The sequence below is a fragment of the Cydia pomonella genome, chromosome 19 (genome assembly GCF_033807575.1).
Source record: "Cydia pomonella isolate Wapato2018A chromosome 19, ilCydPomo1, whole genome shotgun sequence".
NCBI classification, from domain to species: Eukaryota; Metazoa; Arthropoda; class Insecta; order Lepidoptera; family Tortricidae; genus Cydia; species Cydia pomonella.
The window spans coordinates 4484406-4512205 of NC_084721.1; the positions used below are offsets into that span (position 1 = coordinate 4484406).

Sequence of the window (27800 nt, forward strand, 5' to 3'; positions counted from 1 at the left end):
GACTAGCTTGATATCTATCAGTTTGTCTATAGTTAGCTTGGTTTGACTTGTCTATGATTCAAACTTTCTGACGCAAACTTTTTGATTGGCGGTCTTCTCCTTGCTTCCTTCACTTCATTGACTTCATTCACTCTCTCAAATTTACAGAAAATGGCTACCGAGGAGTTGCTGACTGAGCAATTTCAGTTTTTAGGTATTAGCGTACAGAAAGAAGTTTTAGCAAAATGTGAGTACTAATTACTTTAAAACGGTCCACTTATCGGCAACTCAAGTTAATAACCCGCATTTCGTGATTGTTTGTGTGACTTGTACCGCTATGAAAATGACTGTTCAAGGTTGTTTTATTATTCACTTGTATTCCAAAGGTGTAACTTTATGCGAAGAATACGACGTCGACGCCGAAACTTTCGTCGAACAATGGATGGCGTTCAGTTTAACGAACTTAAACGGCGCTGCTCCGAATTTGGATAGCTTGGATTCACTTGAGAGAAAGGAATTTTCCAAGCGGGCGGATCGCCTCAGCGCGCCCGTTAAAGATGCTAGAACAAGTACCGGCACAAGTGTCGCGGTGTACGGAGCGTCCGTTGCTACTCAGTATCCTTTTTGCTTGCATGTTCCACGTGCTCTAACGATGTTTTAGTGTTATTAAGATTTGTAACGTATTTCCTCTAAATCTGCAACTGTTACTAACTGTTTTTTTTATGTGCATTTTGTGTTCATGTTTCAACGAAGTCATAATATTCCCTCACATTCAGGTCAGATAATGAAGTCCTCTCGAAATACATAGCAGTAACTCCAAAGGTACGTTATTTAACTTGATTATTCTTTGGAACAACTTAACCTTGTAGAAGTAATTGAAGTGACATGCTGTCCTTATCTTCTTGTTGTGGGAACTGAATGTTAGAGTGAGATATACTATAGCAAGCATACATAAAAAAAATTGTTAAATAGAAATACATGTTTTAGATGTATGGACATCAATTTTGATTTTGTACTTGTCACCATTATTATGAATATGTTGTAATCATGTTTCATTGTAGTTTTATGCTTAGCAGAAGTTTTGATTATATATCTTATTTGATAAAGCATGTATTTTCAGTGAGCAATGATATACTTCTTGTGTTACATGACTTTTTCTCTAGGTTATCTTGTATATGGCTGATATAGGAAGTGTCAAACCAGAAATAACATCTACCTGTGCTGAATGGGTATGAATCTAGTGGCGCAGTGCACCTTCTGTGACTAGATCTACACTCATTGAGTGCTTGTAGACCAAACACCAGCGAAGACAAGAAGACTTGACATAGTATTTACTTTTTATTGACTTGATGATATTTGTGGGCGAGTATGCTTCTAGTTCGTGTCACTGATACCATGACTAGATCCATACTCGTCTGCAGCCATCAACTCACTCAACACAACTACTCTGTTTATTTACTAATTTATGTGTATGATATGGAGGAGTTAAATTAGTTGAGAAATTATTGTCGGGTACAACCAAAACTCACAAATTGCTACCACTAGATTATTGCCATAGTGAGCCGGATGGCAATAAAACTAGGTAGAATTTATATTACCTATGCTTGAACTCTTCCCATGTAGGTATATCTAGGTGTGGTCAAATATGGTATGATTTAGAAATAGCTATTAACTTCCTTAAGTTGGTTTTGCCTATTATTATTATTTATTTTAGAAATTTATTATTTACAATATGGTTACTTAAGATTGCCTAGAGGGTGTTTATCAGCATTATTTATCAGTATCTCATAATTGTGAATGGAAGGCTGACACAAAGACAAAGGGTACCTTTTGCTCCTTCGAATGTATTTTATTTGTCCAATTTTCATTTGATCAAACTTTTTTTTCCAAAACGTTTAAGTTTTCAGAAGGATTACAAGTCTGAATTAACTGAACCTAATGGCTTGTACAGGATGCATTTTACAAAAGTTTAGTAAACTTAATGGATTTGAGGCTAATGAAACAGCAGTGATGTGGGACCATTTGCCAAGGTGTCTATTCTGTCAGGATAACCTAAAGTTTGGAAGTACAAAATACCTATATAACAATAGTCGGGGCCATAGAGTAGTAATAAATAGTATGCAGTAGTAAATGAATATACAGTGCAGGGGTCACCAATTGGTGGTCCTGTACATTACATTTGCTTATTTAATAAACAGTCACTTTATTTTAAAAACTGGACCCCTGAAGAAACTAATTGGTGATCCCTGCCGCAGAGCCTCGCTAATTTAGTTATTTCTGTAATCACCAGGACAGTCACGGCCCGGGTGCACTGTCTTAATAAAATGACTGGTGGTTTGGGGGGGTTTCTTGTTTCTTCCCCGACTTATGCCTCTTGAAATGAAAGAGACACTTAACGGGTTATTTTTACTGCTAATTATTTGTAAGTACATGTATGTACATGTACTCCTGTACATGTAGATGTACATGATCGCTACATGTAGGACATGTAGATATAGTGTAGGGATGCCCGGCTGGAAACAGGCGGGCTGCCGATCGCATGTTGCGTTCATTCAGCCCAATTCCCTGGAATTGGAGCTGCAGGTTACTGTCCCGGCGGCAGTGCCGGATTAACCATTAAGCAAAATAAGCACTTGCTTAGGGCACCACGTCTAGGGGGGCACCAAAATCGTAGGAAAAAAAACGCACAGGCTGCATCAGCATCGCAGTCGTAGTGTAGTACTTATGTACACGAAACTTTTTGGTATGTGTGTACCCATCTAATAACGAAGGGTCGTAAGAGAGTGAGGACACGTTAGCATATCTCCAACCTTACGCGGAGGCCCTCAAAGCTCATGGTCAAAAAATCTTACCGTCGGGCTTGTGGCCAACTGATTTTCTCGACGATTATTTTTTTGATTACCGATTTTGTAGCGAATTTTGCTCTCTTGCACACCAGATGTGTCGGCCAGGCCGAATTTCTGCAGAGCCGCGATCCTGCGACCTAATTGTCAAAGTGTTATAAAGGGCCCCGCGAAGGCCGAAAACCAAAAGTATCTTATCAAGTTGCGCTTTCGAGGTAAGCCAAAGGCTGAGCAGTAGGAGAACCGTGATTACATAGGTTAGATTTCAAGCCACTCTTTTGCAGTTCGGCGTTAAGTCTTATGCGACGCTAGGCCTTGTACTTTATGCAAACTGCCTCACTTTCACTTGGCTATGAATCCAAATCCAAGTCCTCTCTCGCAGCTGGGCCTTCTGTTTTGCTCACACCTCGCCGTTGGTTGTATTGTATGATAACGCGCCGCGATCGGACGCTCCAGACGTCCAGCCATTCTTACCTCGTCATTGGTCAAATTCAAGCCTGGCTTTCTTCCAGCTCGACCTTTGGCCTATCCGTAAGCGCCGATCGAACGCGCCGCGCGTTTAGCCTTATGGAAAGCTCAGCCTTTGCTTTTAAAAACACTGATTTAAAGTTTCATGATTCAGGCCAATCAAATTAGATCGAAAAATAATAATAAATAATAATTAATTCCCAGCAAGCTGGAAATTGTTTTAATACTTTCATTTGGTCTTAAATGCGTGTAATCCGAGTTTGCTCCATCCCAAGAGGTGTGCATACCTTTTGGGATACTTAGGAGATATTTTTTTCCTTTGGATTGCCAAACCATAGCACTTGGTGGATCAGACACTGGTAAGGCGTATTCGGATTATTACATGATTTTACCAAAAGTAAAAAATGTCGATCTTTTTTTTACAATTTACTACGAATACATATTAAGGTATCTTCAATCAATCAATAAGTTTTATTGCAAGAACATAGTTAAATTACATTTCGGATCCTCAGATATCAATTTTAGTCATTTTTCCAATGGTACGTCCAGTCTCACATGAATGAGCTTCGCAGGAAAGCTCTAGAGGTTGCAAAACCCTGTGCGGAGTACGGCCTGTCTTACACATCGATATTGGTTGGCTTGGCTTCCGGCCTCATGCGAAACACGGTCTTCGAATTTGCTTACACTTGACCTTACCTACTGTTACATTACTGCTGCAGTACTGTCAATTTCCGTGATAAAATGATGTGACGGATTGAAAGTCTATTCTCAGCAGTAATGCGGCAATAAACGTCACTCAATTTACTAAGAAAATTCAATGTAATCTTGATGAGGGGGCACCATGGTCTAGAAATGCTTAGGGCATCAAAATATCTTAATCCGGCACTGCCCGGCGGCATTCCCATACTAATCTCGAATCCTCGTTTTCCTGCAGAACAGAAGGAAGGTTAAGACATCATACATAAGTCGGTAATCCGGAAACGCCAGGACTGTAGTTTGGTTTTGTAACATGTATAAACATTAAATAAGCATAAACTATAAGCCACATATTTATGTAGTCAGACCAAGTAGCAGTATTGACATCTATTTTATTTTTACTGTATTGTGTTGCGGATACAGAAAGACATTTTCAAAAGCACAATAAGTTGAGTAAGAAATGTAAGAATAGTTATTTGTTAGCAAAGTTGTTTAACCGCTCGTGGCAATATTGATACACGTGGGTTCGTGGGTGGGAGGGTTAAACAAATTTTGACACAGAGTGAAACAAAATTTTTCACCACACCAATGCAAGGAAAATTCTAACTGTAAAAATCAAACAAAATCAAATCCAAATTAATGTTATTAAATATTTATTATTCAAAAGTCAATTCTATCAGCTAACATAAGAAAACAACTAAAAATTTGCATCAGATTATTTTGCCGCACATGTGGATAAAATGCAACTTTCTCATACGTTTTTGAACAATCGAGAGAGCCTTTAGCAGCTGGTGTGGTGAAAAATACCCATAAGGTCATCTGTTCAACCTACTCAATATAATTTTATCCTTTATGAATAAAGCTTCTTCTATTCTATTCTATTTTATAAAACCAGGTTGAGAATAACTGAATATTTGGTTGGTGGTTTTTCTGAAGTTTCCTTATTTTGTTATGTTATAGTGAATAGCTAATAAGTGCCTAGTTAATTGTTCTTTCTATTGGCAAACTGTATTTTTACAGTTGTGAACTGACACCAATTCTGGCTGAAATGCCTAATCTAGACAGACACCATACATACCTATACATACACAGTACAGTACACATACATGAGTTCATTGCCTTCTAATCGCGATTTGATTGCTGTGACAATTACACTAATGTATGTAGATGTAGAATCCGAGTATTATAACATAACCATTGTGCTCTTCTATTGCATCTAGGCTGGGATTTAGTTCCCCATATTGGATAGTAATGAGATGTTTCATGCTTTAGTTATTGAACTTTGTTTATCATCTGGCCCAGTAACTAAGAAACAAAAAGTTTTAACCATTCATATCATCAAAAATTTCTACTTTGCAATTTACATACTTCATGTATAATAATTAATAATTTTATTATACCCGAACTTAAACACCACTATAACATTAATTTTAGTAGTGAATTTTAATTTCTGAATAAAAAGTTATCGATTTCGAAGAAGTTATTCATGATTCATGAAATGTGCAAATCAAAAAGTGAATCTCACAAGGCCACAACAAAACGGCTTAATTCCTGAAGTTCGCATCAAAAGTGCTTAATTCTGAAATTGTATAGCAAGTTAATAGTACATTACGATACAAGTGCGAAAAATAGGAAATTCAAAACGAGTGGTAAATTAAAACACGACCGAAGGGAGTGTTTTAAATCGACACGAGTTGCGAATTACCTATTCGCACATGTATCGTACAACGTTTTACAGTACATATGGCCCTTTAAATGTTCGACACAGTAACGTAATATGCTAATTTTCGCACTAGTGCGGTAAAGTAGCACCATATGTACTGTAAATAATTATTTAGATAGATAATAGTACATTTCGATGCTAGTGCGGAAAGTATGTCATTACTTCACGAGTACGGCGAGTGGCAAGATTCGGGACGAGTGAAGAATGACATTTCCGCACGTGTATCGAACGACGTTTTTTAATACAGTTGCGAAAAAATAAGAAAAACAAGAAGTACTTTTTTATGCATGTTCTATAAGACAGAAACAATTGTAAATATAAAATATTATACTATTATTATTATTACCTAAGTATCGTTATTTACGATTATTTGTATATCGTATATTTAAATTGTATGAAAACAATATCGAATGTTGCCTTTGGAAACTTAAAACATTCTTGCAGTAAGAAAAAACGCCTCTGCTTTGACAGGCGTTTCCTTTCCATTCAGACAACTTATTAAGAACGGTTTTTCAATATTAAAAAATAAACGTGTTATAATGATGAAGAGGTAAGTAATAAAATATGCTTATATTTATTATTTTTACATTAACAGTAGGTTTTTATGTTGATTACGTCTTTTAAAGGAAACTAACATTAACACTCATCAATAAGTAGTCATGAATTGGAACAAGTGGAAAAGTAAAAAGCACTAGTTCGCGAAATCCAACTTTCCGCACGCTAAACGTAACTAAATATAAATAAATAAATAAATATTATAGGACATTATTACACAAATTGACTAAGTCCCACAGTAAGCTCAATAAGGCTTGTGTTGAGGGTACTTAGACAACGATATATGTATATAATATATAAATATTTATAAATACTTAAATACATAGAAAACACCCATGACTCAGGAACAAATATCCATGCTCATCACACAAATAAATGCCCTTACCAGGATTTGAACCCGGGACCATCAGCTTCGTAGGCAGGGTCACTACCCACTAGGCCAAACCGGTCGTCAAACTACGTAAAGTACTTAGCACTTTTTGAGCAACTGTATTAAAAAATAACATATGCAGTGCCATAGTATTTATGTCAACTTACGTTAGTACATATCGAAAAAAAAAAATTACGAAATGAAAACCTTGGATTTATGTTTTCTCGATTTTCTGGAAAGTATATTGTGCAAATAAGCCCTTTTGAAAAGACAGTCCTCGTTTATTCACGTTTCATGCCTTACAACAGTTACAACTATGTTTTTGAAATTGGAACTATATGTGATATACGAGTAGGTAGAGTTCTAATTTGAATAAAAAAATATTTTCTTTTATCGGGTTTGACCGTCCAGTAGGGTTAAGATGGTCGGCTCTTTATCATTTTTCAACATACCTGTCACGTTCTAACAAGTATGTAAGCGTGAAAGTGACGGACATAGTGCCAAGTGATAAAAATGGAACCATGCTGCCACTGCAGCGGTGGCAGCATGGTTCCATTTTTATCACCTGTCACTATGCCCATCACTTTCGCGCTTAAATACTTGTTAGAACGTGACAGGCATGGTGACAAATGACTAAGAGCCAACCATCTTAGCCCTACAGCTCTCGATATAGTGTAGACGTGTATATTGTTACTGAGAAATATACTGTCATTTATAAACGATCTGTTATTCCGAGTTGTCGATATTGAACTAAATCGACGACCTATTTGAGTTGCAGCTGTTTCGAGTCGCAATACACCAACTGCTGAATAACGGTACATTTTTCATACAAGTTGTATGGGACTTGTACCGTTTTTGGCTAGCAGCAAAGATCCTGCAGGGTCAAAGTGCAGGCTAAACTGGGACACATCTGTTTGTGCCGCTGTCATATATCGAATGTTCTGTTTTTCTGTTTACATGTATTAGTATTTAGGGTGTACCGAAAGTAATGCACAGAGATTTATCAAAGCGAATTTATTTAAATACGTCTTTGTAAGTACGGTTAGCAGTCGAAGTATTTATATCTATACTCTGTATCTTTAGGTATTTAAATAAAAGTAAACAAACAATTTGTACATTTTCAGGTAAAGCCTGACCAGTATTATGATCACGCGCCATATTGCGGAATTTCATTGGAACTAAATTTTTCATACTAAACTGAACTGTCATCCTATACATGAGAATAGCGCCCTCCTGACAATGATCATATGTATATTCCTGGTTGGGCTTTAGTTATAACATTTATTAGCTAACCAACCAAATACAAAACCGCCTGGATCTGTCACTGTACGACCTGATTTTAATTTGCTCATGTAATGTTTTCATCTACCCTCAACTGGCCTATGGAACCGCTTGAGGGTAGATTTTGTTTACTTTTATTTAAATACCTAAAGATACAGAGTATAATCAGACAAGCTGTCGATAGTTACTAGATAGTGTAGTACCTAAGTTAGTTTGGCTACGAGGTCTGACTTTGGGTCCCGAGTCCCTACTTTTGGGGCGTCGAAAGCGACCTAAGAGTCATAGTACGGTCGCCAAATCTCAAAAGCCCTCTAGAAACACGATTTAATTGACTCTGCTCGGCCTTACCCACAACCGGTATCAATGTGTTCGGACAGTTCTCCTGATCACCGTACATGCGGTAGTAAAGCGGAAAAATGGTGGAGGGGATAGTAATGACGTCACAAAGATGGCGGCCGGACCTATTCTTTTTGGCGGTGTATCTCGAAAACCACTTAACCGATTTTAATCATCGAGGTGTCAAATAATAGCTTATATTATGGAGATTATTTCCTTTCTTACAAACATTTACGTGAAACCTATAGGAAAAAAAATAATCACAAAAAACAGTTTTTTTATAAAATTATTATTTTTTATTTTGTAAAAATCTCCGTAAATATTAGCATTTCGCAAATTTTGTTTAGTATAAAACATATTGCTTCATTATCAAGGAATATAATGAGCCTTAAAACATACAGATCGAGTAATAAACAATGAAGCTACACTCATTTATTTGCGCATGGGTAACGATAACTGGCTTTTACCGGTCGAAACTGTGGTGACTGTTACGATACGTATTGAATGGAATTTATAGAGTATGTTTTAATTACTGAAATTATAATTAAAATTATAAAAACCAGACACAATAATGTTACCTTACTTCGACGTTTAGTCTCCTTTTTCGTCTTAATCATAGGTAGGTACATATTTCTTTTTACTTAAAAATACAGGGTGAACTTTTAACCACCAGTCATACTCTGCGCAGCGACTTTATAGGTCATACTGAACAACTTTTACTATTAGTAGTCCCCAAGCCGCTCCGAGGCCAGATTTAATTGACTCAGCTCGGCCTTACCCACAACCGGTATCAATACTATCAATGTGTTCGGGCGTTTCTCCTGATCACCGTACATGCGGTAGTAAAGCGGAAAAATGGTGGGAGGGGATAGTAATGACGTCACAAAGATGGCGTCCGGACCTATTCTTTTTGGCGGTGTATCTCGAAAACCACTTAACCGATTGTATTCATCGAGGTGTCAACTAATAGCTTATATTATGGAGATTATTTCCTTTTTACAAACATTTACGTGAAACCTATAGGAAAATAATAATCACAAAAAACATTTTTTTTATACATTTGGTTGGTAGGTTTGTCTTATGTTTTAAAGCAGTAAAATCTTTCAAGTCGAAACACAGTATAAATATACATTTTGTTGTCTAATCTAAAAGTATGATGTTCATTGTTTAAGACTGATTAGTGATTACTGAATTAAATAACATGCTATTTGTTATTTTTGTTTTATTTTTTAAATCAGGTATTAATTTATTCACTATGTATCACTATACAGGCAAAATGTGTATCATAGTTGGTCTGTAAGTACTTACTACTTGTGTCGAATATAGGTATAAGATGAAATTTTAACCACCAGCCATACTCTGCGCAGTGACTTTACAGGTCATACTGAACAACTTTTATTATGGGACCAATGCCGAATCACGCAAGGAAATTTGGATCTGGAATGACACCCACTGGCTGTGCCCTACCACACAAAGCGAGATGACATTCACAATGCCCATACCTCTCTTTTGGACGTAGTTTAAGGACGTACCCGGGTCCATGACGCATGCTCGCCACACCGCTGCTTAAAATAAGCTGACGCACCGTAAATTGAACTGCGTAAAAATCGCAAAAAATATTACACGGAGATCTTATGGCAGACACCGTACCGGTGACGTAAAAGACGCAACTGTTTTGCGAACAAAAAAGATTCGCGTGAAGCACGTCACTGCGATTCCGTACCGTCACCGTTTTTTAAACAGCGGTGTGGGGAGCATGCGTCAAAAACGGTACGCATACGACGCGTCACTGCGATTCCGTATCGTGACCGTTTTTTAAGCTGCGGTCTGGTCGCACCTTGTATTGTATTGTATTGTATTGTATTCGGGCGATTTTTCCGCAACTCGACGACTTGCGCCTATTTTGCGTGATATGTTGGGGGTGGGCTAGTCCTGCCAGCCCAGCTCCTCGAGGAATCCTATCAAACCTTTGATGTTGAGTAGGACCTCGGGGAGGTCTCTCGGAGATCCGAGATGTTTAGCCCTGTATGGAGTCACTCCGCTGCATTCCAGCACCACGTGAGAGGCTGTTTCTTCTGTCTCCATGCAACCTCGGCACAGGGGACTGTCTGTGACACCTGTTGTGAAAAGATGTTTGTTAAATAGTCCATGACCTGTTATGACACTGGTTACCATACTCAGTCGGACCTTCCCTAGTTGCAGGAGCGCCCTTGTGAGTTTTCCGTTGATGCCAGGCATGGCTTCTTTTGCCTGTCTGCATCCAGTCTGGTTCAGCCAGTGTTCTGTGTGTAGTTTCCCTGTACGTGCCAGCAGCATTGAGCGTACCTTGCTAAATGGTATCGGAAGAATCGGTTCCGGACCAATCGCCCCCGCATTCGATCCTTGCCTGGCAAGCTCGTCCGCAGCATCGTTACCTCGGGATCCACTGTGTCCCTTGATCCATTGTAGGGTGATCTTGTTATTATGACATACCTCCATTAGTCGTTCGTGGCATTCTTGTATAAGTTTGGATGTAACTATATGGCTATTTAGAGCCATTAAGACTGCTCTACTGTCGGAGAGTATGCGGATGGAGGATCCTACTACCTTCCTTGCAGTGATGGCAGCCGCCGCGTTTATGATGCCCATGCACTCAGCTTGGAATACCGAGTTATGGGCTCCTAGCGGAGTGGTGATCGACATGTTCAGGTCTTCTGAGAAGGTTCCAGAGCCCGATCCGCTGTCTGTTTTGGACCCATCAGTGAAGATTCTCAGCTCCCGGGGATTGAGTCCTTCATGATTGTCGTCCAGGGGCGGATTAAGAAGGCGCGGGGCCCTTAGCACAATAACTCGCGAGGCCCCCTGGTTTGAAAAAAAAAAGATTAAGTGCGAGTCGGACTCGTACCCCGAGGATTCAGTACCATCACAACATTTTTATGTCTTAATTTTTTTTGACTAGTTCTCGATTAGTTTATAACATGTAATAAATACATCACCGATTTTTCCCTAGTATGCGAATTTTTAGATTTCGGCTCGACTGCTGCTCGACCTTAGTTCTTGCTCGAAAGTACGACTTGCTGGGATACTTTGGGTATCGGGCCCTATGCAGGGCTTTACATCCGGCCTACGCGAATGCAAAGCCCTGCATAGGGGCCCCGCTGTTTTCTTTTTATAACGGCTTTGCAGCAACTTGGCATATTTCGGGCGCCCGGCCAGCCGTAGAGGAGCGCGTCCTTTGGCCTACTACGGGTTCAAAGCTGATTATCATTAGGCATTAGCTGTAAGGTGCAATTTGTTATTTGTAATAATAAATAAATAAATCATCCTTCCTTGCTTTTCACTAATATGTTTTTTTTTAACAGAGTATCTTCTTTTGTTCGTTTCCGAGCTCTGCTGTTTCCTGCAGCTTAGACATGCACAAAAGTTTTGAGACACTCTGCACTTCTGTTTTATGCTAAACTCTGCTCTTGGTCTTTGCGTAAGCCTAAAAATTATTTAAATTTGGTATCGTCATAAAGAAAAAAAACTACAGGATAATAACAAATAATAATAATTGATCAATATTGTTACTGACTTACGAAACAAATACATTGTAAATAAAATGTGATAGTACAGGATCCGCGGAGTCCGAGGTCTACTTGAACTTGGCCGGTTCCACGTGCCGAAATCGCATGGTCAGGGTCGGAGCGCGGGGCCCCCCTTAGGCGCGGGGCCCTTAGCATATGCTTTTTCTGCTGTTCGGTTAATCCGCCACTGTTGTCGTCCTCATATAACTGTATTTTGTACCTTTTATCGAAGATAGCTTGTTTGTGAATCCGGTCCGTGCCTGACCTAAGCACTGGAAATTCGTCATACACCTTTTCCAGGCATTTTGTGTGAAGAGCTCCTGTGATGTTAGACCATATCTTGAGGGTTCGCAACCTTACCGCTGAGAGGCTGGCCTCTTGCTGTATGTGTAGGTGCAGCGGTGGAAGGTTTAGCATGACCTCCATGGCTGCAGTCGGGGTAGACCTCGTGCAGCCAGTGGTGGCCGCGCATGCGAGCCTTTGAAGTCTTTGTAGTTTGTCTCGTACGTTGCCTAGGTTTGTTCTTGGCCACCAAACCAGAGCACCGTAACAGAGTAAGGGGCGGATTATCGTCTTATAGAGCCAGATGGTAATTTTCGGGTTGAGTCCCCACCTCTTACCAATCATCCTTCTGCACTGCCAGAAGACAACTCCCGCCTTGTCTATCCGTTTGTTGATGTGGTTGTTCCAATTGAGTTTATTGTCGAGAGTTAGTTCTAAGTGCTTAACTTCATCGGACAGCTGTAGCTCAGTTTGGAAAAGTGTTGGTCTGGTAAAGTTGGTCGCACCTTTATATGGGACAGTCAAAATTTTTTTCGCGATTTCGGAATTGGTCCCATAGTAAAAGTTGTTCAGTATGACCTATAAAGTCGCTGCGCAGAGTATGACTGGTGGTTAAAAGTTCACCCTGTATAAAATTTTTAAGTAAAAAGAAATATGTACCTACCTATGATTAAGACGAAAAAAGAGACTAAACGTCGAAGTAAGGTAACATTATTGTGTCTGGTTTTTATAATTTTAATTATAATTTCAGTAATTAAAACATACACCACAGTCACCACAGTTTCGACCGGTAAAAGCCAGTTATCGTTACCCATGCGCAAATAAATGAGTGTAGCTTCATTGTTTATTACTCGATCTGTATGTTTTAAGGCTCAATATATTCCTTGATAATGAAGCAATATGTTTTATATTAAACAAAATTTGCGAAATGCTAATATTTACGGAGATTTTTACAAAATAAAAAATAATAATTTTATAAAAAAACGGTTTTTTGTGATTATTTTTTTTCCTATAGGTTTCACGTAAATGTTTGTAGAAAAGAAAATAATCTCCATAATATAAGCTATTATTTGACACCTCGATGATTAAAATCGGTTAAGTGGTTTTCGAGATACACCGCCAAAAAGAATAGATCCGGCCGCCATCTTTGTGACGTCATTACTATCCCCTCCACCATTTTTCCGCTTTACTACCGCATGTACGGTGATCAGGAGAACTGTCCGAACACATTGATACCGGTTGTGGGTAAGGCCGAGCTGAGTCAATTAAATCTGGCCTCGGAGCGGCTTGGCGACCGTACTATCAGATCAAGCGAAGTTGGCAGCGATTTTGATAGCCCAGACGGTGCAAATGTTATTTTTCACAGCGGCTCGAACAAACGGCAAGCCTACTTTCGTCACTCCAGGGAGTGAGACAAAGTAGCTTTTTAATTTAGTGAAGGCCATGAATACAGGAATATTTCTAGAAGCTTTCGTCATAATGATAATGCCTTTCATTCATGGATGTAAATAAATGTGGTTAACTTTACTTGATGTTGAATTTTTTTAACTTTAAACTACTGAGTTGAAAAGTTGTATGTGTCACACGAGAGGAAAGTTATTTTACATCTCATGTTTTTGAGTCCTTCGCAAGAAAAACCAACTTTTCTCTCTTGTTGCACAAATAACTTTAAACGTCAAACTTCTATGAAATGTTGACGTTGACTTAAAAACTTGCACCGTCTGGACAATCAAAATCGCTGTTAACTTACCTTGGTCTGACTCTAATTAATGCGATTACACGAATAGCTATTGCGCATCGCTAGTCCCGAGCAAGCTAGTTCGTCACGCTCTAATATAGAATCTTGAGCGTAGCGAGAGACTCGTACTGCAAAGCAAAAGGGACGTGGTGCAAATAACTTTGTTCTCTGCATAAAGAGAGTGAGAGAGATAGTGTGGACGTGCCACCATACATTAAGCGCCTAATTCCTATTAAAGTATGATGTTTATACAGTTTATAGTCAAGTCAGCTGACGACCAGTTTGGCCTAGTGGGTAGTGACCCTCCGATGGTCCCGGGTTCAAATCCTGGTAAGGGCATTTATTCGTGTGATGAGCATGGATATTTGTTCCTGAGTCATGGGTGTTTTCTATGTATTTAACTATTTATAAATATTTATATATTATATAATATATATCATTGTCTAAGTACCCTCAACACAAGCCTTATTGAGCTTACTGTGGGACTTAGGCAATTTGTGTAATAATGTCCCATAATATTTATTTATAGTCGCACTTCGACACTTTGTCAGTTCTTGGTCTGTAGAAAATTAGTTGAGTGTGCGTCTAAGGGGACTACTTAATGTAGACTACTTTGAATACTTCGTTTTCTTAGCAACGCATGCTACGGATTGGATTATTATATAATTCCATATAATCTACATGGAATTCTATCTATCTACATATACACCGTGTTTTTTTTTATTTCCGTTAATTTCAAGGGTGCATTCCTGAGCTTAAATTAACTTTCTCAAGGACACCGGTATTCTAATAAACTTCATTTCGGATATTTATCTTATAAGGCCCTTACGAGCGTATACACTTGCCTTAGGACCTGTTTACATATTGATTAGTGTTTAGTACGAGTTTATACATTTGCTACTAAACGTAAGTACTATCTCGGACGATTGATGTTCGAAATAACATTGATATGTCACAGTTTTCAATTGTTTGCTTAAGTTAAATATCATGTTGGGCACATTTAAATAACTTTTTACAAAAAAAAATAACTATGTTAGTTTCCCCCGTAGTTAACGGAATTCGATAAAAACACGGTGTATAACATCATTATGTTACCACGAAAGGCACAAAGCATGTGACATGATTTAAATATTTTAAGTTTTCGGTTTATGCCCACTTCTGTATGCACACATGCGTACCTAGGTATTTACCAATTATCAGTGTTGTGTTGTATATTAGAGCTATTTTTAAAGTCGCCGGAAGAGGATAGATAAAACGATGTACTTAACCTAAATCGAAGCAGCCAAGGTTTTCAAAAATAACTGAACAAAGCCTCTATTGTCCAGGCGTACAGTCAGCTGAAGAACATTATTTGCTCATGGTTAACTCAACAGGGCTATAACGGCGAGAACCGAAGTTCGTCAATTGCGGACAATTTTCTCTGTCACTCTAATTACGTCTTAGTGAGGGTAAAAAAGAAAGATCTCCGCAATTTGCGAATTTCGGTTTTCGCGGTAGGCCCCCAGGTACCACCCTTGCCTAAAGATTTGTATGCAGGGGCTGCACAAGTTCATGTTCAAATATTTTTAGAGTCTCCGATTTGTCTGATGAAGGGTGGCGACTGTGCGGTCCGCTTTATATTGAGTGATTATTGCAGTCATACTGTATATCAGGGGTCGCCAAATGGCGGACCGCGGTCCGCATCCGGACCGCCGACCCATTTTGTGCGGACCGCGAGAACACAGCAACTTTTGCACTACAGAGTACGTAATTTAAAATAAAAATGTATCCCCCGCATTATCTTTGTTGACGTCAATTTGAAAACGGCCGGGCGAAGTCACTAGCTAAGATAGTCCAGATAGTCCGCAACAAAAAATGACATTTTTCTCATTGATATGTAAAAAAATACCTTTGTTATTTCTGTAATTACATTTGTTTAATAAATATTTTTTCTATAAAATGTTGTGCGGACCGCGATGGTCATTTCATTTCTTAATACAGACCCCGAGCGAAACTAATTGGTGACCCCTGCTGTATATCATGTCTGCCCTCCTGTCAGCTTGTCCCATAAGTAATAGAAAAATGTTCAAAATGTATTTAATATTATATACGAAACTACCAGCCATGTCTGATCCCAGTGCTATAACCGCGAAAATCGAAGTTCGTCAATTGCGGGCATTTTCCTCTGTCACTCTAATTACATCTTAGTGAGAGCAAAAGAGAAAAATCCCCGCAATTCGCGAATTTCGGTTTTTGCGGTAGGCCCCCTGATTCCCCCACTTCGTAAGAATTTAGCGTCAGTTTGGAATTAAAATTAATATAAATATGGTATGGTGGTGGTTGTGGTATGGTATGGTTATTTGGAGTTGCCGGCGTCCCGTATGCTTGTTTGCCACCGAAAAGAATATAAAAAAAAGCCTTAGCCTCAATATTGCCTTAGATTTGTGTGGCACACAATTGTTAGCACGGCTTCCTTTCCTTGGCTAAAGTTTTATACTGCTACTCTTGGCCCGTTTCATAGATAAACTAATAAATAAATAAATAGATAAACTTGACTGTTCAATCTTATGATACTATTAACAGGTTGAGTAGGTACTATATCTATACAATACAAACATCCTGTTTTTCGTTCACTATGTTATGCCAGTTATGCCTCAGGAAATTTGACTCCACAAGTCCACACCTGTATGAGACATGTATACAGTCATCTGCGATATTGTCTAAGAGGAAATATCGAAATGTCAGAGTGCCTAGCAACTTTATTTATACAAATTTTACTTTATTTTATTTACACAAATTTATACTTGAACTAAACTTATGTTTATGAACATGTTGTTGTAGTCATGGATTACGTGGCTACGAGTAAATAAAATGCCTTTTTCAGAGAATAAAAGTGGAGGATACAAGTCACCAACACGAGTTGACTGCAGCTACATACTCCCCGAAGACGTAAGTAACACTTACCTATCGCCGACGAGAAAGATTTTATTTCCCAAGCACCTATTATCTCGCTCAGAAAACGTGGGTATCATACAATCAAATCCTTGGTGAATACGTAGGTCACCCGATAAATTTTGAGATAAAAAAAAAAATTGAAGATATGTATTATTTTACATTTTTTCAAAATACTCTCCATTACTCTCTATACAAAGTTCCATTCGTCTGAACCAACTTTGGAAGCACATTTGCCAGTCTTCATCAGATAGGTCCGAAATTGCTTCTTCGTATGCAGCCACGGCTTTTTCAGCACTCGAAACAAACTTCCTTTCATTTTTTCTTTCACCACCGGGAACAAAAAGAAATCGCAGGGAGCTAAGTCAGGACTCAGGACTGTAGGGTGGATGTGGTAAGGTTTCTATACCAGCTTTCTCAATAAACGCCTTTGTTCTGAGAGATGTATGTGAAGAGGCATCATCGTGATGCAACAAGATTCCCCGAAGTCCAGTCTTTGGTCTCCTCTCTCGCACTGCTTTGAAAACTTGCAGCAATGCTACTGTAGTATGTATACCAATCAGAGTTGACAGACCTATAATTTTCCAGCATTGATGTTGATAAATGTCCGCCCCGTGAAAAGAAACTAGCTACCATTTTTTGCCGACGTTTCGAGGTCTTTGTAGTTTTTGGGTAACTTTCCCTCTGAGAAGACCCATACTGACGATTGCCGCTTGTTTTCCGGGTCATATTGATAAATCCATGTTTCGTCACCTGTAATTATTTCCGATACACGCCGCGATGTCCCGTTGTCGATTCGTAGACGCATCTCACGACACCAATCTATACGAGCCTGTTTACAGTATCGGAGACCAAACGTGGTATCCAACGACAACAGAGCTTCCTTACTCCAAGATGTTGATGTAGAATGATGCTAACACTCCCGGAACTGACGCCTAGGATATTCTCTATGTCCTTGTATGTTATTCGTGGATCTCCTCGCACCAACATTTCAGTAGGTAGTCCACACGTTTTCTGCAGTTACTGCTGTTTGCGGGCGACCACTTCGGTGGTCAACTTCGAGGCTGGTTTTACTCCTTTTAAATTCATTGAACCATCTAAAAACTGTTGCCCGTGAAGGAGCAGAATCTCCTGACGCTGACTGCAATCGTTGCAAACACAATTGTTCAGATAAACCAAATTTAAAATCATAAAATATAATAGCACGCAAATGTTTGCGGTTAAGCTCCATCGTTTCAAAGAAAAAACGCGGGAACCGTTTTAGAAAAATGACTGTAACATATTCATTTTTTAAACTGGAGCGAATCGGCAACTTGTGTTCTATTTTTAAATAAATTTGCTTTTTAAAAACATATAATTCAGGTGCATTCCATTTTCGAATTTCGAGCATCTCAAAACTTATCGAGTGACCTACGTAAACAAGCTTATATTTGAATCGATGATAGCCGACACTCCCTTTTTCGCAGTGATAAGAGCTATCATCTCATGCTCGCTTCAAAGAACTTCTAAGAACACGCTTGATACCTAAAGGTACAGGTTTACCATTATCAACGTGTCTATGTAATAGTGTATGTGTAGGTAAGCTCTCATGCGTTTCGTATTTTAATTCGTATAAAAAATACCCTACTTTATTAGATTATCGGTTGTATTACAAGAATTCAAATTTTATAGTAGGTAATCATGTTTTCAGCGGAGCCTCATCAAAATACAGTACGCGGGGCAATGCCGGCACAGTCCTTCACAGCTACGGCGCCGATGAATTATTACAAGCCATCACCACGCCCAGCGGACCCAATGACGCGCTCAACGTCACGCAGGTGCCCAACTACGACGGAGAGCTGTACACTAAAGCCATGTAAGTAAGATGCAACCCACAGCTATGATATGAACCGTGTCCTAAGACTCCTCAATGAGTAATGTGATAGACGTATACAGTTTAGTGTAACTATTAGTACTTGTTTCAATCATAATCGTGCCTATGGCTCGGCTGAGTGAACTCTAGACTAGAGCTATGAAAGTATGTAAGCGTGTCCTTATAAGTAGTGATTAGCAGTATTAGCATAGTATATAGATACAATCCTTATTTAAGCTTAATCTACATTTGCATATACATATATAGGCAAGGTATCTTAAGATCTTAACTATGGGCTATTTTTCATAGTTAAGTAAGGAAGTCTTACAAGTAGCAATTAGCAAGTTAACTACATTTTACGGTGTCTATATGTATTTATTCTTATATCTCTATTTGAGCAACGCAGAAGACAAAAAAGCGTTACAGACCGCTACCATACCTATTGAATAATAGATCCTCAACTCCATTTTTAGGGCTTGTAAATAAATTCCCCCCTTTGTTAAGCAATGTGCTGCTGAGCTATCAGTCAGTGAAGTGGACTGGAACTTCTACGAACTTAAAATATATTCAGACTTATTTTTAATTCATGATCAAAATCAATGTTACTTATTCGTTTATCACGCGTATTTATCAGCAGTTAAAACGCGTAAAAGCGTTGATGCATTAAAGCCAATTAGTTCAAGGTAAGGCATGTGACATGACAGGGTTCGATCCTCCTCTGCTCTTACCAATGACTTTATGCCCGAAATATCATTCAACATTTACCAGCCTTTTTTCGGTGTAGGAAAACATCGAAACCGGATTAATTCCAATGATGGGGAAACTTCCTCTCAGTCTCTGAAGTTCAGGCCAGGCCGCTTTCGTAAAAACAAGTGCATTCGCTAATTTTTCGCAAAACGCCGCGCCAGCTGACAACAAACCTACCTAAGGGTAAACGATGCGTTAGCACTGTTGTCAGCAAAAATAGCAATACTTACCACTTTCTGGTCGCAATGATTTAGTCAACTTTATTCCCAATTCTCAACAAAACAAAATGAGGCCTTGCACATTGAACAGATAATAACTATTTATTTTGCATAGGTAGTAGCTACTAATGCTTGTGACTGTAATTTAGAATTTTGTTTGTGGCAAACAATTGCTATACAATTACCTTTTCATTGAATCATAATGGGACTGAAAATAACTATGTAGATGTAGCGTTACGATGAATTTTTTTGTACCTAAGCTACCTTTCCATAATCCCCTCGCGTACTGTATACTTTTTGCACATACGGACATATAATACAGAATGTACGTGAACTGTTAGCGGTTCTAATATAAATGGTTTCGCCAATGGTGCCCTAGCAGCACGTTGGCGTGATATGGATGCACCTGAATATGGTTCGTGGTTATCACACAGATGCGTATTCGCCCCCGCTCCGGTGTGTGATCCCGACCGCGCTGCGAACGCATGTATACTATCGCATACTGCGGCGTACAGATCCTCATCCAATCTTCGAACTGATTGACAGCCTTACCACACGATGTTTAACGCTGACTTTCCTCTCTCTCGCGGAGATGACAGGAGATGTGCTGAATCAACCAATAGCATTGGTTGTAATATTTGTAATCGAGCGGAGAAGAACCGATGCTATTGGTTGATTCCAGCACGTCTCCTCTTTATTCTTTATTCAGGCAAACACTAAGTATAAGTTTACAGCTACAGCCAAGACACTTATACTGTTAATACATATGTAGTCAGTATCATAAAATTTGTAAACTTGTATTACACACATTATACACTTTTAGAACTATCTCTGGAATTAAACATACATATAATGTATTACTAAGTTACATAGAGATTTAAAAAAAACTGATTTTAAGTAACATAGGTAGAGTTTTAAAAAATCCTGATACTACGTTGTAGGGACGGCCACTTGTCTGAGAATATGTCTGCGTTTTGGACTGTAGCTATGAAGTTATTTAGTAATTCTATTGCTCGGTACGTGGGTGCGTTTGAACCGTGATAGGTGCGAACATTTGGATATGTGAAAAGGTTTCTGGCTCTACGTGCGCTACGCCCTACTGCAGCTATGTAGTTATCTGGGGTAAAAATACGCATACGCTCCAGAACGGACGGGTTGTTAATATGATTTCTTAGAAGCAGACGGTAGGGTAAGGCAAGCATTTGCTTACGCCTTAACTCGAGAGACTATCCCTACCATTCCCAATACAAAGGATGATGGAAATAAGTACGGGTAGTATCCGTAATACCTTTTGTAAAGATGTCTAGCAAATTTACGTTGGACGCGCTCGACCATAATGGTATATTTTGCTTCCCGAGGGCCCCATGCGATAGAACTGTACTCAAGCTTGCTGCGAACATAGGCATTATAAAGAATTATTGCGATTTTAGGGTCACGAACTTCAGAAGTCGTTCTAATAATTAACCCTAACATTTTGTAGGCACTTTTTATAATTTGTGAGTGCATGTTTAGCTTAGTGTCGAGTGTTAACCCTAGATCCTTTATTTCTGTTACTCGGTCAAGGGGAATGTTAGTAAGAGTATGTCTGGAGGATAGGATCTATAGACCCGCTAGAACTTATTACTTTGCACTTAGATTCATTCAGGTACAAGCGGTTTGTTTTACTCCAGCTGTCAACCATGTTGATTCTTTGTTGCAGTACCGTACAGTCGGATGCATTTACAACAGGTTGAATTATTTTAAGATCATCTGCATAGACTAGTGATTCCACGACTGATATATTACTTGGCAGATCATTGACCATGATTTAGAAAAGAGTAGGCCCCAGAGTGCTATCTTGACTAACCCCAGAACGAGTGTAATACCTTTCAGATTGGTAAAAGAGTTTAATTGGACATACATATTGTCTTGCCTCAGTAAAAAGCCAGCACTAAGTGCGACCTAACTGAACTGCTTTGTCACAGGTTTGGCTTTGAACTCCTACCCGAGAAAGCCAGCATATACGACGGACATATCAGCTACGTCTCCCAACACATAATGAAGAAGTCAGGCATCACGGAGAGCAGCTCCGTTCGGCACAAAACACAGGTTTGTTTACTAGCCTTCCTGTCTACTTCAAGATCGAAGCATGCTAAACCTGAGGGAAGATTCTGTAAAAAACTAAGATGTATGTGTACTGGTACATGTTTAATAGCGCGTTTCAAATTCGAGGTCTGAGCATTTGAGCCGCCTAATTGGTTTGTGAATTTTTATTTCTGAAGTCTGTAATAATTATGGTTATTTGGTTATGAACCTCTTAAAAAACCGGATATAACATCAACATCTGGAAATACTTTTAAAAAAAGCTACCGGAACTGACATCAAAATGTGGAAATACTTCCACAAAAATATGTTCAATGATATTGGAGTTCAAGAACCTATTTTTGGTTGCTTCATTCATAGTCGTGCATCATTACAGACGGAGGTGACAGTGGCGGGGCGGATCGAGTGCGACGCGGACGCGAGGCTGAACCCCAAATGCGTGGTTCTGCAGGGCACGTGGGAGCACTCGCTCAGCCAAGCCGTGCCTGTCGACTTGGACGGGTGAGCTACTTAACCTACTAGCAAAAGTTACCTATAGGACTCGAGGCTAATCCCCATATGCGTGGTACTGCAGGGCACATCCTATCGTGTTTTAATTTATCGCCACTCGTTGCGAATTTCCTGCTTTCCGCACTTGTATCCTAATGTACTATTTTTTGCAGTTTGAAACAGTATTCCCTATTCCCCGGCCAAGTAGTGGTGATGCGGGGCACCAACCCGCGCGGAGACAAGTTCCTGGCGCAAGAAGTATTCTGCGATGGCTCGCTGCCTTTACCTGACCATAGAGCAGACATGATTAATGCTTTACAAGGTATGCACATCCATTTTGAACTTTTCAGAATAACCACGTCCACTAAACAAACAACTTGCCAATCTACCCACTTATCCAAAATAACCTGCAAACGACAACATATTATCGCCAAATTGATATAGTCCCGTTCCGTTAAGCAAATAAAGTGTTTGGAATGTGTTGGGTGAAGGTAAGCAATCTTGCCTAGGACTGATACAAGAGGAAAAATATGATTTGAGCTCTACACCCAGACACACACACTACAGAAAAGCGCCGGTGGCCTTGCGGTAAGAGCGTGCGACTTGCAATCCGGAGCACGCAGGTTTAAACCCCGGCTTGTTAAAGCCGAGTATTTCGGAACTTATTTACGAAATACCATTTGATATTTACCAGTCTCTTTTTGGTGAAGGAAAACATCGTGAGGAAACCAAACTAATAATCCCAATAAGGCCTAGTTTACCCTCTGGATTGGAAGGTCAGATGGCAGTCGCTTTCGTAAAAACTAGTGCCTACGCCAATTCTAGGAATTTGTTGCCAAGTGGACCCCAGGCTCCCATGAGCCGTGGCATGACGCCGGGACAACGCGAGGAAGAAGAAGAGCTCTACACCCAGATAGAGGTCTCTATTTATATATGATTATGATTACATTATCCTCTACGTATTGCGATATCAATACAGGTTGATAATAAAATCGACGAGAAATATGTGTAATTTTCATTTGGTTGTTTTCTTCTACCATAACTTATCTAACTACTCTACACTCATGTAAAAAATACTATCAAACCATAATTTCATTGTAGGAAACTTGTCAATGGTGGTCGCCGCAGGCCCGTACACGACCTCAGACAACCTGTCCTACGAGCCCCTCAAAGACCTGGTCGCGTACATCAGCACACACAAACCCCACATCGTCATCATGACGGGACCCTTCATGGATGCCGACCATGCGAAATTGAAGGATAATACCTTGGCAGAGACTTACAAGTCGCTGTTTGAGAAGCTGATCGATAGCTTAGCGGAACTCAGTACTAGCTGGTGAGTTGTGACACTGATGTTAATAGGGTTATAAATGCCTTCTAAATAATCGATGTCTATTATTCGTGTCGCTGAGAGACATATGTGATAGCATACGTTAGCCCACACAAACCACACATCATCATGACGGGACACTTCATGGATTACCGACCACGCCAAGCTGAAGGATAACATGTTGGCAAAGTTAAAAGTCGATGTTTGAGAAGTTGATCGATGGTTTAGCAAAGCTCGGTACTAGCTGGTGAGTTGTAACACAGATTTTTGAGTTATTAAGGTTATAAATAGGTTGAAAATTATTTATACCTATTCTAAGTGCCGCTGAGAGATTTTATAGCATACGTTAGCACACACAAACCACACATCATTGTGGACCCTGCCTGGATGCAAACCACGCGAAATCACAACCTTAGCGATACCCCGAAGTTAACGGAATCTAATAAAAACACGGTGTATTTATTAACATAGAATGTTCACAACTATAAAAGGCTACTTACTCTACTTGTTTAATTTGCACAAGGTTGCTAAACAAAACTGGGGATTTTACCGGTAATTCCAGAAGGTAGGTAGATGTCACGTTTTTCCCCAAGGAAACCCGTTTATTTCACATTCAGTCTTGCGGTTTGTATGAGTACCCATTCAATTTCAATAGCATATTATCTAAGGTGTTATGAGACAAATATAACTAAAGGTTTCATCGGTATGAGGTCATATAGTTGTATCTAGTCGTATTAAGCTTCCATACCATGTATGACATACATTGGTAAAAGGTACCTGTAATTTGTATTTGGCATGTTATCAAATAAGTACCTAAACAGTTAAATCAGTACTATAATTAACAATAATGTCGCATCAATGAGCAGCAGCTACTTGGGCGAGGTGTTCAAAATGATAACACGCTCTCGTTTTCTTGTTTGTTTTTTTTTTGTATCCGTTAATTTCAAACTTAAATTAAGTAACTTTCTCAAAGACACCGGTATTCTAATTAACTCCATTTCGGAGATAATCAATAATTAATTTTTATCTTATAAGGCCCTTACAAGCGTGTACACTTGCCTTAGGACCTATTTACGTATTGATTAGTGTTTAGTACGAGTTCATACATTTGCTACTAAACGTAAGTACTATCTCGGACGATCGATGTTCGAAGTGACATTGATATTGATATATCACAGTTTTCAATTGTTTAGTTGAGTTAAATGTAATGACCGTGTTATAATAACGCTATATGTAACATTTAATTACTTTTATAAAAATAAAAATAGTAAAAAAAAAACTTGACAAAATGAACTATGTCATTTTGTTTCCTTAAACGTATTTACCGATACCCCGAAGTTAACGTAATTCAATAAAAACACGGTGTATATTTATTACCTACTATTTCCGTTATAGTTTCCTAGGCTACAAATAAGGAACTAATACAAGAACGACATACCACATAACATGTTGACATATTTATTACATATGAAAATTGCGATTACATAATACAAACAAACGTAACGACATGATTATTTCTTTCCAGTCCATCCACCAAAATCTACATAGTATCCAGCCACAAGGACGCATTCCACCTGAATATATTCCCCACACCACCGTACTCGACGCGACGCAAGCACCCACACGTGCACTTCGTGCCGGACCCGTGCACGCTCAACATCGGGGGCATTATTGTTGGGGCCACTAGCGCTGATGTGCTCATGCAGATAAGCCAGGAGGAGATATCGCTGTGAGTTTACTATACTATGTATGTATTGCTTGTATCCCTCAACTCCCACCATTACAACGCAAGCACCCACACGTCAACTTCGTACCGGACCCGTGCACGCTCAACATCGGGGATATTGTCGTCGGCGCCACGAGTGTCGATGTGCTTATGCAGATAACCCAGGAGAAGATATCGCTGTGAGTTTGCTATTGGTTGTAACAATCCCTCAACTCCCACAAGGTCCCACATGTGCACTTCGTTCCGGACTTGTCTACGCTTAACATCAGGGGCATTATCGTCGGCGCCACAAGCGCTGATGTGCTCATGCAGATAAGTCGGGAGGAGATAACGCTGTGAGTGTACCTATTACACGTATTAATCCCTCAACCACCGATATCGCGTCAGCAACACAGATGCCTCTGCTTCCCAAGGGCCAAGGTCGCTATATAACGCGTAATTCCATACAAAATGTATAGAATACCGAAAACTCCTGGGAGTTTGAGGTTTTTGACATTCAAAGTCAAGGAGTTAAAAACGTCTTTTAAAAACTAAACCAGAGATTTAATTTGAACATGGAGTAATCCGAACTTTGCGAGTTGCCGAGTCGGGGATATCCAACTCTTTATTGCTTCCATCTTAACGGTCAAGTTTATTTTGTTTATCTTATTTATGATATCATATATATTTTTTGTTTACTTTAGTTATTCTTATAGGGTTGTAACTTGTGACATTATGATTTGGGGAAAACTGACAAACAAAATACGACAAATGTTATTGTTAGTCATAAATATAGTCATCAATATAGTAAATATTGTTAGTTGTTAGTTAGTTTTTAAGACATGTATGGGATATTTTTTATGCCTGCAATAAAACATTTTATTTATTTATTTATTAGCTCTATGAATGGAAATCTAGATTCGCTGAGACGTCTTGAATGGCATTAATTGCAGAGGAATGGGCGGCGACAAGCTGGCCCGCATGGCGTCGCACGTGGTGTGGCAGCAGTGCTACAGCCCGCTGTTCCCCGCGCCGCCCGCGCAGCCCACGGACGCCGCGCTGTGGGCGCAGCACGCGCAGGTGCCCGCCACGCCGCACGTCCTGCTACTGCCCTCTAACTTCAGATATTTTGTTAAGGTGACCTGATTTTTCAATAAATAAAGTTAATGATTATAGTTTTGGCTACACCAGTGGGGCGACACTCCTCCTTTCGGATTTTCCCGGCTCCGTTCGGCTCAGCATTGCTCTGAGCAATAATTAGGGTTGGCACAGCTTGACGTCCCTATACGTGCATGATCACAGATAATGATTTGAATTTTGACAACTCTAAATGGTCGAAAGGGATAGCGCAATACATTAGAAAGGGACAGCATAATTCGTCCTTGAATCGGTGTCAAACTTCGGTTTTGTAGGAAGTGTCATTTCTGTCATCATCATCATCATCATCATATTAGCCTTTTATCGCCCACTGCTGAGCATAGGCCTCTCTTCCAGTACGCCACTTGTCCCGATCCTGAGCTAATCGCATCCAGAAGTGTCCCGCAATTTTCCGAATGTCGTCCACCCAACGAGCGAACGGACGCCAGGGGCTTCTTTCATCCGAAAGCGGCCACCATTCCGTTAACATTTTAGTCCACCTGCCATCACTCTGCCTAGCAACATGTCCCGCCCAACTCCATTTTAGGTTGGTAATGACGCAACCCACGTCTAGCACCTTGGTGCGACGACGGATCTCAACATTCCTTACTCGATCTTGAAGCTTGATACCGAGCATGGCGCGCTCCATGGCTCTCTGTGCTACACAGATTTTATGCACAGCCTCCTTGGTGAGTGTCCATGTCTCGGCACCGTTATTTCTGAACGGTAGTATTATTATTTATTATGTGGCTGCACTTGCGACTTCCAAATGTGCCTTAGTACTTTTTCGGAGCCATATTGGCAAGATTCTAGGTCTGCTTTTCATTATTCTGGGATATACATATGTAATCGTATTGTACCTGTACTGTTCTCTAAACTGTACCTCTATTACTGCTTGGAGTACCTACCTGCCTTTACTTCAAAGTCAAAGTCAACCTTGTAAGTCTACCTTTTATTTTTTACCTACAGAAACATTTCACATTTTTGTATAGAGATTGATTGAATTTCCGAAACATAAAATGGACATTTCTTATATTCCTGTGAAATTGTCAAGAAATTTCCAAGTACTTCTCTAACTTTTTGGAAAGTTTCCGCAACTTGCATATCTGTATTCAAACCCACTTGCATTCATAGGAGGTGAACGGCACCGTGGTGGTGAACCCCGAGCGGCTCAGCAAGGGCGCGGGCGGCGGCACCTTCGCGCGCCTCGCAGTCCGCGTGGACGGGGACTCCCGGGCCATCGCGGCGCAAGTGCTGCGCATTTGATATCCTTACGTAATAAAACATTCTGTGAGTACAATACATTGTTTCTTTTCAATTTCAATTGTCATTTATTCACAAAAAATCCTCCATTCCTGACCGTAGCTAGAAGTCAGGCTTGTCTTCAGACATGGTCATACTTTTTGAATAAAGTAGGTACATAGTATAAAATAAGTAGCACAAGTCACAACCCGTAATTTAGCTGCTTTGTGGTAAGGTTGACTGGTAGAAAA

General features: G+C 39.6%; 1 protein-coding gene across 1 annotated transcript; it reads left to right on the forward strand.

Annotated features, from left to right (window-relative positions):
- The first annotated feature begins 70 nt into the window (after window positions 1–70).
- Window positions 71–27609, forward strand: LOC133528527 (DNA polymerase alpha subunit B). The gene is made up of 12 exons (XM_061865919.1): window positions 71–226; window positions 366–594; window positions 756–801; window positions 16680–16744; window positions 18438–18602; window positions 21529–21652; window positions 22023–22147; window positions 22309–22457; window positions 23237–23471; window positions 24991–25194; window positions 26124–26307; window positions 27442–27609. Exons 1-12 carry the CDS (start codon window positions 151–153, stop codon window positions 27571–27573), a joined length of 1734 nt encoding a protein of 577 aa, XP_061721903.1. The 5' UTR covers window positions 71–150; the 3' UTR covers window positions 27574–27609.
- The last annotated feature ends 191 nt before the right edge of the window (window positions 27610–27800 follow it).